This window comes from Pygocentrus nattereri, chromosome 16, assembly GCF_015220715.1.
Source record: "Pygocentrus nattereri isolate fPygNat1 chromosome 16, fPygNat1.pri, whole genome shotgun sequence".
Lineage (NCBI taxonomy): Eukaryota > Metazoa > Chordata > Actinopteri > Characiformes > Serrasalmidae > Pygocentrus > Pygocentrus nattereri.
In genome coordinates this window covers 23,542,849-23,557,982 of record NC_051226.1, presented here as the reverse complement: position 1 = coordinate 23,557,982, position 15,134 = coordinate 23,542,849, and the positions used below count along the sequence as shown (strand labels likewise).

The 15,134-nt window shown below is 39.6% G+C and overlaps 1 protein-coding gene across 3 annotated transcripts; it reads right to left on the bottom strand.

The window, feature by feature from the left end:
• Window positions 1–4,431: 4,431 nt before the first annotated feature.
• Window positions 4,432–14,659, bottom strand: cpdb (carboxypeptidase D, b). 3 transcript variants are annotated; one of them, XM_017704372.1, is made up of 21 exons: window positions 13,988–14,659; window positions 13,156–13,403; window positions 12,909–13,051; window positions 12,326–12,492; window positions 11,723–12,084; window positions 11,374–11,565; window positions 11,105–11,293; window positions 10,946–11,028; window positions 10,784–10,865; window positions 10,381–10,529; window positions 9,971–10,140; window positions 9,315–9,590; window positions 9,036–9,231; window positions 8,593–8,731; window positions 7,767–7,898; window positions 7,576–7,671; window positions 7,351–7,412; window positions 6,723–6,854; window positions 6,170–6,355; window positions 5,349–5,445; window positions 4,432–4,736 (listed from the first exon to the last, which is right to left on the bottom strand). In XM_017704372.1, the coding sequence occupies exons 1-21, from the start codon at window positions 14,587–14,589 to the stop codon at window positions 4,540–4,542; spliced, it is 3,900 nt and encodes a 1,299-aa protein (XP_017559861.1). In that variant the 5' UTR covers window positions 14,590–14,659; the 3' UTR covers window positions 4,432–4,539. The 3 variants fall into 3 exon arrangements, with proteins under 3 accessions (XP_017559861.1, XP_017559862.1, XP_037401702.1); XM_017704373.1 differs by having other exon boundaries at window positions 10,381–10,526; XM_037545805.1 differs by lacking the exons at window positions 4,432–4,736; window positions 5,349–5,445; window positions 6,170–6,355; window positions 6,723–6,854 and having other exon boundaries at window positions 7,384–7,452.
• Window positions 14,660–15,134: the final 475 nt, after the last annotated feature.

The following is a 15,134-nucleotide window of genomic DNA, read 5'->3' as shown; positions in this document are numbered from 1 at the left end:
CACTAGGCCTGCAGGAATATCAGAAAAGTGATCAGTGTGATTATTCTGATGGACGCTGTACTGTTGTGGACATTCTGCTTAGACAAATCATGACCATGATTTAGAGATTGGTCAGTTCACACGCAGTCATGAGTTTATGTGATTCATTATCGAGTGCCTTTTATGATTAAAACACAATGATGAGGATATACCATGGATATACCATGGATATACCATGATATGGATGCATAACAGACCACATCAAAAATGAATGCTAACAATAGTCTGTAAAAAGGCATCTTAAAAGATATCTGGAGATGCTTAATTAGAAATTAGTCTTCAAACTTTGCTTTTTATCTCAGTCCTTTCTGAATACCATCAAACATTCTTCATGACAGAGCAAAATTTCAAAGCAGGTCTTTGTTCCCCAAAAACCACAAAGCTGTTGAGCCACCAATATCCATAAAGAATCTTGTTTTTTCTCTAGCGTCCATGTGGGCAGTGGTAAGTGGGGATAATGATAAAAGCTTCTGCTTCAGTGTAAATGGCTTTGCTGATGGAGTAGCACAGACTGATAATACATGAATGTATCAGGACAAAAATGGACTGTATACCAGCTTGTGTGAAACCAAGACTTTAATTTCAGTTGTCTACAAATTAAGACCAAAGAATATTTATCACTTGGCTTGTATTTACTAATAACTAAGCTAAGAATAGAGAGTTTGTCCCTCTTTTGTGGAATAAACAGACTTTACTCTTATGGGAAGGCTTTACACTTGATGCTAGAACATTACTGTAATGATGTGATTGCATTCAGCAACAAAAACATTAATGTGGTCAGGTAATGATGTTGGACGATCAGTTCTGGATGGCAAACACCACTCCACCTCATCCCAAAGTTACTGAATGAAACTCCATCATTCCAGAGAATGCAGTCCATTACTCTTCAGCCAAGTGTTGGAGGCTTTACGCAGTCATATGCAAATGTTTGAGAACCCCTGGTAAAACGATATGCTTTAACATATCCTCTACTGGGAACATAAATATGGCATTTTTCTTAGTGGGCAGTTCCAAAGAATTTGTTGAGCTGAACGTATTGGAAATGAAATATACCTTATAAAATGTACCTTTTGCACATGCCACATTTCTCCGTGTTCTCTGTAGAGGATGTGTACTTATTTTCACGCCCAAACCTATGCATTGGACATACATTGTATATAAAGTACAGTAATTTGTGCATGTTCCATATGATTTGGATTTATATAGCCTGACAGTCTGCGTGAGATTCATTATCACTGTTTCATTTCAAATGCAATGTGTGAGAGTGTAGAGCCAAAGGATGTCACTGTCTACTTAGTAACAGACTGTACTGTATATCTAGTTTAGTTCTACTTTTGCATACCTTGTATTTGATCCAGTGCAAAGCTTTCACAGAAACTGTCTTACCATCATAAACCAACATTACAGACACACAAGGTTGTATCCCCCCTTGTAAACTTTTGAGACCTATACAAAAAGCTGGCCAAGAAAAGCTATAGGGTATGCACAGAAGTAGATATAACAATGAAGCCTATAATATCTCCCACACAGTTGTGTGGGTGTATTTGGACTTAGGTACCCTCACATTAAGAAAACTGGTAAGACACTGGTTGATGATTTAATCCCCCCATCACTTGCTGTCATCCTCATTTATTTCAAAAGCATGATGTATTCGTTCATCATCAAGTACTGTAAGAAGGAAGAAAAATAACTTCAGGTTTAACTGAACAGTAGATGCAGTAAGTCAGAACCACTTAAACAAACAAAATAAAAAACAATAAATAAATCTGATCCAAGTATATATAATCAAAGAATATTTGTTGTACTCTCCCATTTTATTAACCTAGTCGCATAATATTTACTTCCTAACTACATCATCATGCTAAGCTATGTGTCACTGTATGTTATTACCGAAAACCCAACACCCAGCATCTGAGCCACATGCCTCTGCTTGGAAAAGCTGAGCAGTGCACACTGTTCAGTGCGGATCCTGCTCAAACGAAGTTTAGAAATCAATAGCACTCTGCTCCTCCGACTCATTCGGACTCTTCCCTAGATCAAAGCCTCAGCTGGCCCATGGGAGAATACAGTTCAACATAAATTTGAACGTTCATTCTTCTGATCGTCTGTCATATTACAGTGGCATGCCGCAGTTCATAATTTTGTCAGATAAAACATATCAGACAGAGCAGATTCAAGGATATACTGCCATGACATCACTGGTAAGTAATACTGCAGACTGAATGAGCAAAAGTCTACTTTCATCGTTCAAGCAATTATGTTGACAATACTGATTACTTTCAGAAGATTGCTACAGAAAGCTGTTAGCATATACACATCGATTTGTTTTTTTCACCAGATTGCTGTTGATGCACAACTAGCATAAAAGGCAAAAACTCTAGAAGCGATGTTATTGGGGTTGAGCACAAATGATAAGGGAATTCCAGGAAAATTCTAAAGCACTTTCCCTCTCAGGTCGACCCATCTTTCCATGGATGGGAGAGCAACAGCAGCAATATGTCAATTAGACCAATATACACTACACGTCCAACGCTCATCCAGCGGCTTTTCTAAAATCAAGTTTGCCTCTCTCCTCCCAAAACAGCAAGGTGTCATTGCAGTAACATCCTCTACACTTCTAGGAAGGCTTTACACCAGGCGTTAGAACATTACTGTAATTATTTAATTGCATTAAATTGCATTCAGCCACTAAAATGTGTGTGCTGTAGATCTATAGTACTGTGCACAAGTCAGGCCATAAACCATTATTTATTCACTTCCAGTCAAAACTGCCAATATGTACAAGTTATAATGTTATTAAAAAAAAAGCAGGAAACATAATTTAACAGAAAATTACACAAAAGACTTAACACTAAATATATAGAACCCATCAGCACTTAATTTCGCCACTGTACTTGTATGAACCCTACTGCCCCTTTAAGTTTCAGTTGGTTTTTAGATTGGAAGGCTGGAAAAGTTACTTTTATTAATCCCACAAAATGGGGAAATTCCACCTCCGTGAAGTGAAACACCACTTACACACTAGGGGCACTGCCTGGAGCGGTGGGCAGCCCTATCCACAGCGCCCGGGGAGCAATTGGGAGTTAGGTGTCTTGCTCAAGGACACCTCAGTCACGTGCTGTCGACGCTGGGGATTGAACCGACAATCTATCAGTCACAGGGCCAGTTCCCTAACCTCCAGCCCACGACTGCCACCTAACAAAACTAGTTAAAATTGTTCTCAAAAAGATAACTCTGGTTATCTTCAAAGTAATACCAACATTCACACAAGCAACTATCCAAACATGACTGGTGGTCTCCAATTTTTGTGTTGTACTATATATAAATAACTGCTACATGAAGACACTAGTAATGTCACACATGCACACACATACACCCCTACCCCCTCCCCACTCTTTCCTCATCCTTCACACTTACTGGAAGTGAGCACTACTGGGACTTCCTGCATTACAGAGCCACTCTCCACCCTCCCACCAGCCCAGCCCAGCTCTGCTCTGCTCTGCCCTGCACATACAGAACACAAGTGCATTTTACCCTTTTCTTTTTTTTCCAGTAACAGTATGCAATATATATTGTACAGCAACCTCTTCATCATTTCTTTGGACCATGTATAAAACGGTCCTATACAGTTCAACCAATGTAGGTGCAAGTACTTTCAAATTAAAGCTCACGTTCCATTTAACTACATAATCACCATTTAATTTCACATCAAACATGTTGGAATAAATAGCTGACCAGAGTCACTGTTGACTTCCACATTCAAAAAAACTGAAAATGCAATTTTAAATTTCAATTATTGAAATATGCTGCCATAGATTATGTGAATAAAGTTGTATAATACAGAGGTTTTAGTCAACATACTTCTGGGATATCGCACCTCTCCATTCAGTTAAGTACTACTCTAAGTGAACGCTCCTGTGAATCACTGTATATCATCAATGCACTCTACTTGGAATAACAAGTCTACCTATTAGAAGTTAAGCCAATATGGTTTAGAGGTGCAAAAGCTCCCTAGAGCAAGAGAACAGGAATAAATGACAGCCAGCAAAAAGAGAATATCCACATTAACAAAGCAGTGCAGTTTCTGGCTTAGTGCAGCTCTTTCACCACAGTCTTGAAAGCCTGCAAGAAATCTGATCCTGGGTCAGCACTCCTGTGCTAAGATGCTTTGGAAATGAGGGCCAGTCAGTGAGAGAGATAATACCAACTCTAAACCAGCCATTGATCTGGGTTGGTGATTCATTGCCCCCTGCTGATAAAAGGGAACAGCACTTTTTCAGAGAAATAAGCTGGAAGAAGAATTCACACTGTATCTGAAATGGCATAATAAAATATGCGCATAGAGTTTTTTGGACTCATGTTTGGTAAAAGGACATTAAAAAGAGACAACTGTACAAAAGAAATTTGCTAACTTTATTATTGCATCAAACAACAGAAGAGCAGAAAAAACAAAATAAGGCTTAAACTAACAACTTTAGTTTACATCAGTTAAGATTCATATCAGTGCTGCTCTAGATAGAATGCATCATCCTCACTCTCGCTTTCCTCCAGAAAGACTCCCCGCAGGGGTGACTTCTCAGACACAATGGGGTCCATTTGAAGGTTCTCTTGACGCAACCATCGTACCCCATTAACGAATTTGGCCGAGCGGAAGTGCCAAATCAGGAGGGAGAAAAGCAGGATAGTTATTATAGAAGCTGGGGAAAAAGGGCAAAAAAAAAAAAAAAAGGCACAAGTCAGTCCACATACACTTCATTATCAGAGGTGGGTAGCTACTGGATGCATTTACTCATTTACAGGTTCTTAAGAAAATTTGATTTCTTTGAATGTACTACATCTGAATGTTTTTTTAAATGATAATACTTTGACTTGCATGCCAGTGTATGAATGGAATCTACCCCTCTCTTAGTTCTATTTTCTTTTTTCTGCTGGTTCAATATATGGATTGCACCACTGCTTGCCACATTTCTTCAAGCTTTAAAATGTTAAAGACAAAAAGGAACCCAAAAAGACAATAGCGCTTAAGAAACATCTGTTCCTCAATGGACGTGCTTGAAACTAGTAACTTTTTGACCTGATACGCTTTTACTCATAGCAAGACTTTTTTTTGTTAGACTATGTTTATTTCTAGTTGAATCATCATTTCATTGAAGTTACATCCAGTTGGTGTTCATAACATTTTCTCAGTTTGTTCCACCAAGAAAAATGTTCATATAGATCTTCTGAGGTCATGGCACAAGAAGTGCAACTCTGAGCTTAAATACTAATAGACAATGAAGCTTAATGTATTTGCACTCTAGTTCTCTTACTAGCAGCAGCGAGCACAACTCCCTGGCTGAAGTGAGTACTGTTTTCAGTGAACTCGATCACAAGAGGACTTGCCATTTGATGCGATGACACGTTCACCTGAGGGTCAGGAACAAAAGAACACACAGCACAACAAATCACAATAACATCCACAACATCAGCAGCAGCAAGGAACCTGTACCTGTACTGAAATGCAATAACTGCAGTGAAAAAGTGTTAAATGCAATGCACACCAACATTATTTCCAACAGTGCCATGCAAAACGCAAGCTAAAATGAATCATCTATTATATTGTTTTTATGTCACTTGAATGCTATACTGAAAAACAGCAGTCACATGCGCACATGTGTGCACGGCATTTCACTTTTTTATACTTTTCATTAGAATAAGGCAATCACGTTTGAAGAACTACATGGTAGAAAGCAATTCACTTGTGCACTGATTACATTTCATGTTTCTTGACTGTAGTGACTGCATTTCAATTTGGAAAGAATTCCTCCCTATAGGTATAGCAGTGGAATTTAATAATATTAAATAAAAAAAAAAAAAAAAAAAAAATTTATATATATATATATATATATATATATATATATATATATATATATATATATATATATATATATATATATATATATATATATATATATATATATATATATATATATATATCTCTTATGCTACCATCTGCTGGACAATACAGATAGTGCCCTTACCGTTCAGGAACGGTTACTATCCACACAAAAGTCTAAGAATTTTAGAATTTTAAATGGCTCCTTACACCCTAAATAGTACATTATATAGGACACAGAAAGCCTTGATCTACCTTCCAGAGCTGTTGCTGGAAGCCCTGAGCATGGATCTCTAACTGATGAGTGCCTGGAGGCAAGAGAGTGTGGAAGTAGCCCTGTGTGTCTGAGTGCACCAACACAGAGCCATTTACACGGACCACAGCGTCAGACACAGGCTGGCCTTCCTTGTCTCTCACCACACCACTTAGGCCCTTGTTAACCTGGCAAAAAGGGGGGAAAAAGGGCAACAATCTTCTAGGGCTAAAATTATATATACTTTTTGATAGTAATGTTTTATATTTACACACACACACACACACACACACACACACACACACACACACACACACATACACACACACACACACACACACACACACACATATATATATATATATATATATATATATATATATATATATTTTACTGTCTCTATTCCACTACTGTGTACCAAAACAATCATGGCATATACATGTTGCATAAAATAATTTCCTAAAGAACATGATGTTTACATCATTAACTGTGTGTGATGCATTTCTGGAAAGAACTCTGAGGTCAGCTCAGGAGATATGACATGAAATCCGTTACCTCCAGTAACATGGCAAACAGAGATGTCCTGTGCTCTACCCAGAGCGAGAGCAGCTGCTCAGCAGGTGGGTACAAACAGCAGCCAGTGTACACTGTGATTTCAGGACACAGAGACACATCCATGCTGTAATCCTGGAGCAAATGCAGACATGCAAGCTATTAGATTTGCACCTTACAAAACATTTCCAACTAAATGTTTGTTTTTCCTAACCAGTACATGAGAGATCTGGTGATAAGAAGTGTCTTGTGCTTTCTTCCTAAAAGAAACCAATTTTTTTTTTTATTGGTGTTTTGGAGGTTGGGGTAGGTTGACATGGCAGATATTAAAGCCAAGATTCTGTCTGAGATTTTAAATCGCCTTCATAATTCAATTACTTCTTGACACATGTAATACCTGATGTTTGGTGATTTCAGAAACCTTCATCTAAGAGCTATTGTTACGCACATTACCAGCTATTGTGCCATTGAAGCCTTTGCTGCCAATATTGGAGTGAGGAACAGAACAGTATAAACCAAAAAAAAAAAAAAAAAAAGGGCATCATTATATTTTTTCAAATTTGTTTTAGCATTCCTATTGTCGAGACCCAGTAATAACACAACATGACATAAGAATATGCAACTGATGTACCTTCATGCTGCCAGAGTGATTGCTGAATTCAGCACCTCTCAGAATTCCTCCTGGGACTGACTCTGTTGAAGCACGTTCAGGTTGAGCACAGCACCCAGTGTTCTTCAGGCAACAGCAATGTTCACATTTCACATATTTAAGACAGTCTTGCCTACTTCCACATTCAAACTATGACACAGATACAAAAAGCTGCCTTTCCATTACACTGAATGTTTTCATTCCTACCTGGCCCAATGTGGCACCCAGGATACCCAAAGTGCATGCCAAGGTGGTTGCCAGCATACACCACAGCAAGATATTTCAGTGTTTCTTCATTGTGTGCTACATAGAATAAAGCAAAACAAATACTTTGTCCATCAGCACTTGCTGAAATTTTGGCAACATGGAGTCAGAAGTAACAATTTTTTTTAATTTACCAGGCTGAGTGGTTCGGTCGTAGGGGTATGTGACCAGAAGAGAACCTCCTTCAAGGTTTACAGAGAGAGAGAAGCCTCCTTCTCTTATCAGATCCATCATGGCACGCGTCTCTGGCTGCACAGACAAGCTACCTAAACACATGACAGAATACTGAATAGTATTGGGTATGGCTGTACAATATACTGTTAATTGTTATCACTATATTAGTTTGTGCAATAGTAATATAGTAAGTACAGCAACATGCGAATGTGCCCCACATCAGATCAGTGTTTGTGGTAATTTTGATGACTCAGAGTCACGCCAGTCAACAAAGAAGGGATGCACGATGATACCAGAATCATATGAGCAGGTATTTACTGTAAATAAATAGTTTAGATTTTACTTGATGTTAAACTTATTTTTAATGTTTTTTTTTTATTGGTAGAGTATTTAGGTGACACTGTACTAAAGTATCTGCATTTTATTAAATTTTACTTCATTCGTAACCAACAATAAATACAAGTTACATTTATCTGTAATGCTTAGGTGAAATCAATGTCAATCTAATTGTAGTTTCTATATCATTTAGAAATTATGTATTTGCACAATGCATCCACAGATATGTACACAAAAAATACTGGCTGCATCTGCACAAAATTCTCATACTGGTGCAGCCCTAGAACATATGGAAATGTGGCTCAATCATTAATCTTCTGTCATCAGGTTAATGCTGTTTATTAAAATTGCACAGCCCTACAATCACAACTGATGTATTAGTAAATCTTTCAGTAAATCAACATGTCCACATACTGAAAATAAACTAACAAAGCCTTTGCTGTGACTGACCAGAGAGGAAGTCCGTGTCGAGATCCACACCATGGGCATTGGTTAGCCCTGCAGTGGAGAAACACTTTCCCTCCTGAGCCAACTCTCTCCCATCTGGATTCACACATGGCACAATCACAATCCTGCTTCTGTCGACCAGCTTTAAAAAAAAAAAAAAAAAAAAAAAAAAAAAAAAAAAAAAAAAAAAAAAAAAAAAAAAAACCACACACACAACCCAAACCACACAAAAACATAGGGAACAGGAATTCATTCATTTCTGTTCAACCACATGTACACATGGTTTAATGTGCAGAACACAATTCAACCAAAGATTTTTGCTTAAAGATTTGCAAGAATATGCAAAAAAAGACAGTAAAATAGGAAAATAGCAAGTGAAAAGAAAGCTATTTAGAAAATAGTTGAGAGGAAGCAAACAACAAACAAACCAACCTTGTAGCACCCACCTTGGTGATGGTTGGATTCCCACCATAGTTTATGCAAAGAACAAAAGCAAACTCTAGCAGCAGCTCTGGCCCTACTGCAGCGTTGCCATGGACACCCGCCACGTAGCGCATCTTTGGCTCTGTGGGCTGAGGTGACTCAAGATTGCCTGTGATCTCCAGAGCCCAGATGGTCCTGAATTCCCAGCTATGACCCAAACTGACAATAAAACAAGCAAAGTTTGTGTAATATACTTGTTAGGCTTTCAATATTAAAACCTGTTGATCTTTAGACTCTGTTACCTGTAAAGACGAGTGATCTGAGGAAAGGTGAGTGTAAGCTCTTGCAGGAAGTCAGAACGCTCTCTGTAGGTTCTGTAGTGTAGCATTCCACCTGGAAGGAGGCTCTGGACAAGCTGTTCAAGTCCACTAGTTGAAGACAGGTCCTCCAGCAGCTTCTGGAACTCTTCGCCTTCCAGCTGGCCTTCAGAGTGTGCGAGTGGCTCTGGACTTAGTCCTATATCTACCTGCTCTACTTGAGTCTCCAATACTCTGACCGGCACTACAACTGCACTATATCTGAAGAGAAAGCAGAGCACAGTGATTGATTTGAAACAGAAACAGAAAAATATATCGAATGTCAATGGCTGCTTAACAGCCAAGTTTCTGAAAAGCTCGTCCAGCTCTTTGACCTAAAGGTCCTGATGAATCTTACAACACAGAAAACAAATGTAAACACAGTATGTGAAATAGTAGGGGATTACTACAGCTGGGCCATCATTTGAACACATTTTTATTGCTTAGGCTTTTTTCTTTCTTTCTATTCAATTTGTTATCAAAATAATTCAGTGCATAACCTGATTATATTACTAAATCACAAGGGACAGCTCTAATCCTTATACTTATATCCTGTTCCTTTTCCTCGTTTTAGGTTGAATTCAACAGTGTCCATTTCTCACCCTGGAGCAAAGGCCTGGATTTTGTACGCTCCCGGAGCCAGAGGCCGCCAGTACTGTCCAGACTTGCTTGTGTGGACATGGTGCCTGGAGCCTTCCACTACTATAGTAGAGTTAACAATGCCTTGGCCAGACTGGACATCAGTCACTCTACCCCGTACAGAAAAATGAACCTAACAAGAATCAAAACCATAAAAATATGGAAGATAACGCAAAGCAAAATTACACCTGCATCCTTATATCAGTATGTTATTTCTGCAGCATGATATCACTATTGCTGCACAGCTTTAGCTGGTTATAACAACCATGTGGAGAAAATTATAATTTATACATTAATAAAAGGTTATTTCTATGTACATCAATTAGTTAGGCAAGCAGAGAAAAGAATAAGGGAGGTCAGCAGAGAAGTGCACCTGCTGGATAAACTGCAGCAGAACTACATGATACCGTTTCCAGTAGGTCAGCAGATCTTTTGCTTGTGGATACAGATCACAGCTCAGACCAATGGTAAATCCCAGAGTGCCTGTATTCCGATATGCCCAAGTCTGCATATCAATCCCTGCTAAGGGTGAGAAAGGTGTTATTGTTTTTTTATAATACATTATATTCAGAAAAGCATGTTAAGATATCAAGCGTATAATCAGTACTTCTAAAACATTTTCATGCGTCATGAAAGACAGATTTAGATAATTCATGGTAAGCCTGTGAACATCAATCAATGTATACTAACATAGACCCTATGTGTAGTAGATTCGACTCCTTTGGCTTCTGAAAAAAAGTGTTCATGGAAATGATGTTTTAAAGACTAGGTCTAACCTGGGGCTGAAGGTTTAATGTAATTTCTGTCTTTAGGTCTTGGCAGATCACAGGCCTGGGACAACTGTAGAAATGGGTATTTCTGGAACCAAAACCAAGAACAAGTGCACTAGAAGGTCTGATAGACTGAAATGACATTAACAGCACCAATTTAACACTTACCACAAAACATGCTTCAGCAATTAACTTAAATACATCCTCATCAAGGGAATCAACAGAATTAGGATATTTCACTCCAATCATTCCTAAAGACCAATAAACAAAAAAGTTTAACAAAGAGACTTTCAATGTTGAAACAAATACTTTAAATCTATAGCATACCTCCAAGAACACTAGCAGACAGAACAAACGAGTGAGTTTTGATCCAGGACATAACTGCTGCTTTCTCTGGTTGTACAAAATCCTCTCCATAAGACTGGTCAGGAAAGTTCTTGCTCAAGTCTGTGTTCTGATTACTGCTGTATCTCACACCACCACTGAAATCACTGTTGGTGCCAAAATATTTTTGAGCTAAAAGAGAAAGACAGAATGGATTGGTTTACAGACTTATGTATTATTATACACTACTCTCCTTTACCTATTAATCTTACCTTCAAATACCATTTCGTAACCATCTGGGTTCATGGAAGGCAATATGTGCACTCTTGTGCTGTTAACCAGTCGTGTGACTAAAGCCTCACTGCCGTAATTACTGCACAAGTACTCCACCAAGATCAAGAGCATCTCCTTGCCAACAGCATCACTGCCGTGTAGGTTTCCCACAAAAACGATTTCTGGTTTACCTATTCAAAAGTAACCAATTAGCTGCTTTGGCCATACATTGTTGTGGCTCAAAGACAATGACAATGAGACATGTACATTCTAAAATAACTTACTGAAAATGTTATTGTGGAATTAAAAGCATGTATAAACAGTGATAAAAGTGGAACAAGGCTGTACCTGGCTGATCAATGCCAGCATTAGTGGATATTTCCATGACGTACAGCTCCCTGCCCTGCGCTGACTGGCCAATGGAGTAGAGGTGAGTGATAGAGGAATGAACTGTGTTGATCTGCTGCAAGAACAGCTCCATGTCCAAATAACTGTGGTGACGGATGTCTTGTGGATGGACTAAAGGCTCAGGAGTGGAAGCCCCTTGGTTGTCAAAGATCCGAACAGTTGGAGTGAATGCTGTGCTTGGTACAGGACTGGCCAGAAATCCTGGCATTTGCATCTTCTCACTTGAAGTATTTAAGATGAAGTTCAGTAGAGTGGCTTTGTCTTCGGTTACTGTCACATTATTTACGGTCTTGGGAAGGTACCTGAGACAAATAAAACATTAAAAGGAAATCCCAATTCACACTATGAGATGATTACAGAAAATTTCTAAAGGCTGAAATAATTCCAGATCTTAGATTACAGAGTCACTTTGGACTCCCGCAAAGTAATTGTGTTCTAAAACTCTATTGCACCATGTCGCTTTATAATTGTGAACTAGGCTACAGATCTCTAAATCTCTACAGGTCTCTTGAATGAAGTGACAAACATGACTGTAATATCTACCCAGAAGAGCTGGCTGTAATGTTGTATGTTCCTGGCAGCAGCAGACGGAAGTAATCGCCAAATATCCAGGTTGTGATGTTGTGATTATTTCCAGCTACTGATATGTTTGCACCTGGGAGACCTATTCCTGCACTGGTCATGACATAACCATTGACCCCCATATGAACCTGAAAAAGAGGAAAACACAAAAACACCTAGAAAGACAAACCTCACTCAACAACAAACATTAAAAATGAAACATTTCTTCATTATAAAGCATTCGGTCATTGACCAGAAACTCTTAACTGTCTTTTAGATTACTTTTCCTATAGGCTGTTTAACAATATGGTCAATCATGTGAAAAAGAAAATCAATAATCTCCAAATAATAATTATAATACAGATGTGTCACAAACACTGCACATGAATATGAATGAGATTTACATTTTTGGCTTGATTAAAGAGAACTGAATTGCAAGAGCAGGCAAAAGCATTCATTACCTAATCAACACACAACTGAAACCTGAATGCACAGATATTCTAACTGTGTATAGAGCTGTATGAGAGCACCAGGCTGAAATGTTTTACTTTATCTGCACTCTCACTTTTTCCATGTAGGTCAACAGGGCTTCCCTATTATTCTTCCACTCAGTATGCAATTCTGAGGCAAACGGGTACTTGCAGCAGCTCAGTTCAAAAGTGACTTCAAAGCAGTTTCCTTGAAGGTAACTGAAGTCTTGCATGCCTCCTACAATTTAAATAAACACACAATAACAACATGAAACAAGCATCTATAACTAAATGAACATTGGGAATAAATATGTACTAATGGGGTAGACGCTTGCACTTTACCTGGTACGTCATACCACGCTGCTCCATTTGTAATGCCATCTTTGAAACCCTCATCTGGGTCATAAGGGCACCGAGGTCTACCTTCTTTCATAATGGGGTGGTTTTCAGCATAAGTCTGTGCCAAATAGCGGAAGAGGGCGTCATCAGGAGAATGGCTGTACACCCCTGATGCAATATGGGAGCTGGAGTCATCAAAGGGGTAGCTGGCAACTACGGAGCCTCCATGCAAGTTACCTGAGAGAACAAACCTTGGGACAGGGGCAGATGCACCGTTAGAGGAATTGTGTAAAGAAAACAGTACAAAATATCAACCCAGACACAGTCAAAATCTAATAAGTTAAAGGGCCCCCATCATGGAAAACGTCATTTTCCACACCACTTTAAAATAAAGTCTAACGTAGTATGATAAAAGTTTCAGGACGTACAATTTATCCCCTGGAAACTAACCTGCATTTTACAAAACCCAGCATACTTGCACATATTTACTTACTCAACCTACAGCAGTTTAGCTCTGCCGTTCTCACGGAGGTTATAAGCAGTGCTGCATGACTGCTTTTAGAAAGAGGCACAACGCAGGGCAGCCAATCAGAACACGGCTCGTTTGCATCGATCACCCTGAACCAGTAACAAAACCCGCCTGTTTATTCTAAGAGAGAAAGCAAGGTTGAAAACCGGCCCTTTAAGTAAACGGAGGTCACCACAGCAGTTTATGACTGAATGTTCTTCTGGTCGACACACATCAACACTAACAAAACGCAACGTAAAACCACCTGAAGCAGCGTTGTGCAATGTAGACAGATCATTAAAACACGTTTAAAGAGTGGAGGCTCACTTCTTGTGTAAAATCCAGCTCATAACAGCTGTAACCTCGGGGGCATCACCTTCCAAGACCCGTGGTAACTGGTCGAACTGGTCAGGAAAACCGCGGTTGAGGTCGACGTGTTTGGCGTTTTGTCGAGCCGCGCTGCTGCCCGTGCAGTCCCCCTCTGTGGCCTTCTCAAAGCCGTCAGGGTTCATGCTGGGCATTATGTAAATGTCAGTGCTGTTGACCAGCTCGGTCACTCGAGGGTCAGTTCCGTAACGAGTCAGGAGGTACTCGGTGAGGTAAACCAGCACCTGTCTGGACACCGCCTCGTCTCCGTGCATGTTGCCCACATATCTGAAGCGAGGCTTTCCAGGCTCGTTTCTCTCAGAATGAGCTGTGACCCTCATCACCCAGAGCTCCCGGCCTTCAGCCGACTTCCCGACGCTCTCCAGGCTGCAGATGTGCGGGTACTTCTCCACAAAGCTCCAGAGGCGGCGGGTAAGCCCCGCGTAGTTGTAGTATTTGTTGTATGTTTCCTCACTGTCTGACTCGGGTGTACAGGTAACATAGTGTACAACGTGTAAGATGGCGAAAAGTCGTGATAACGTGAACCAGACGTTTGACATCATCGCTGAACCGCTGAATTCAGTCAGCTCAGGCCTTCATTTAACACACGCGCGCGCCCAAATTTCCCGCCACCTCCAGCGGAAATGTCGCGTGACGTCACAGCACGTACTGGCTAATAAGGGTTGAATAAACTTTTAGGTGCGTCTCAGATGATTTCGTGCTCCCTACATACCGCTATTGTCAAGTGCAAATGGGGTGGAGGAAGAAATCGCCCTGCTGAAAGAGCGCCATCATCAGGATTAAAACCTAATGCTTTTGTCTTCTATTAGGAACAGGCTTAATGGTTTCCAGTACAGACTGCTAGTTTCCTGTAGAACACTTTTCAATTCCATCTGATTAGAGAAAATCAGCCAATGGTCACCTGTTAAACCATTAGGATCCTTCACAGTGTGATCTCAGATAAAACCGAGACCGTTTGACTGTAGCATGACTTAAACCAAAAGACTCCATATTTTGAAATATTTCGCTCTTCGGATGTAGAAGTTGTTATTTAATCTCGTATGATGTGCGCACCGTATAGCAAGGATGGAGTCATTTGAGATTCAGC

Excerpts from the sequence above, each read along its gene's own strand:
- cpdb (XM_017704372.1), bottom strand. The coding sequence starts at position 14,589 with ATGATGTCAAACGTCTGGTTCACGTTATCACGACTTTTCGCCATCTTA. Across the intron at positions 10,866-10,945 it reads TTGCTGAAGCATGTTTTGTG|AAATACCCATTTCTACAGTT; the intron begins GTAAGTGTTAAA and ends TTTTGGTTCCAG. Across the intron at positions 4,737-5,348 it reads AGTTGTGCTCGCTGCTGCTA|CTTCTATAATAACTATCCTG; the intron begins GTAAGAGAACTA and ends CTTTTTCCCCAG.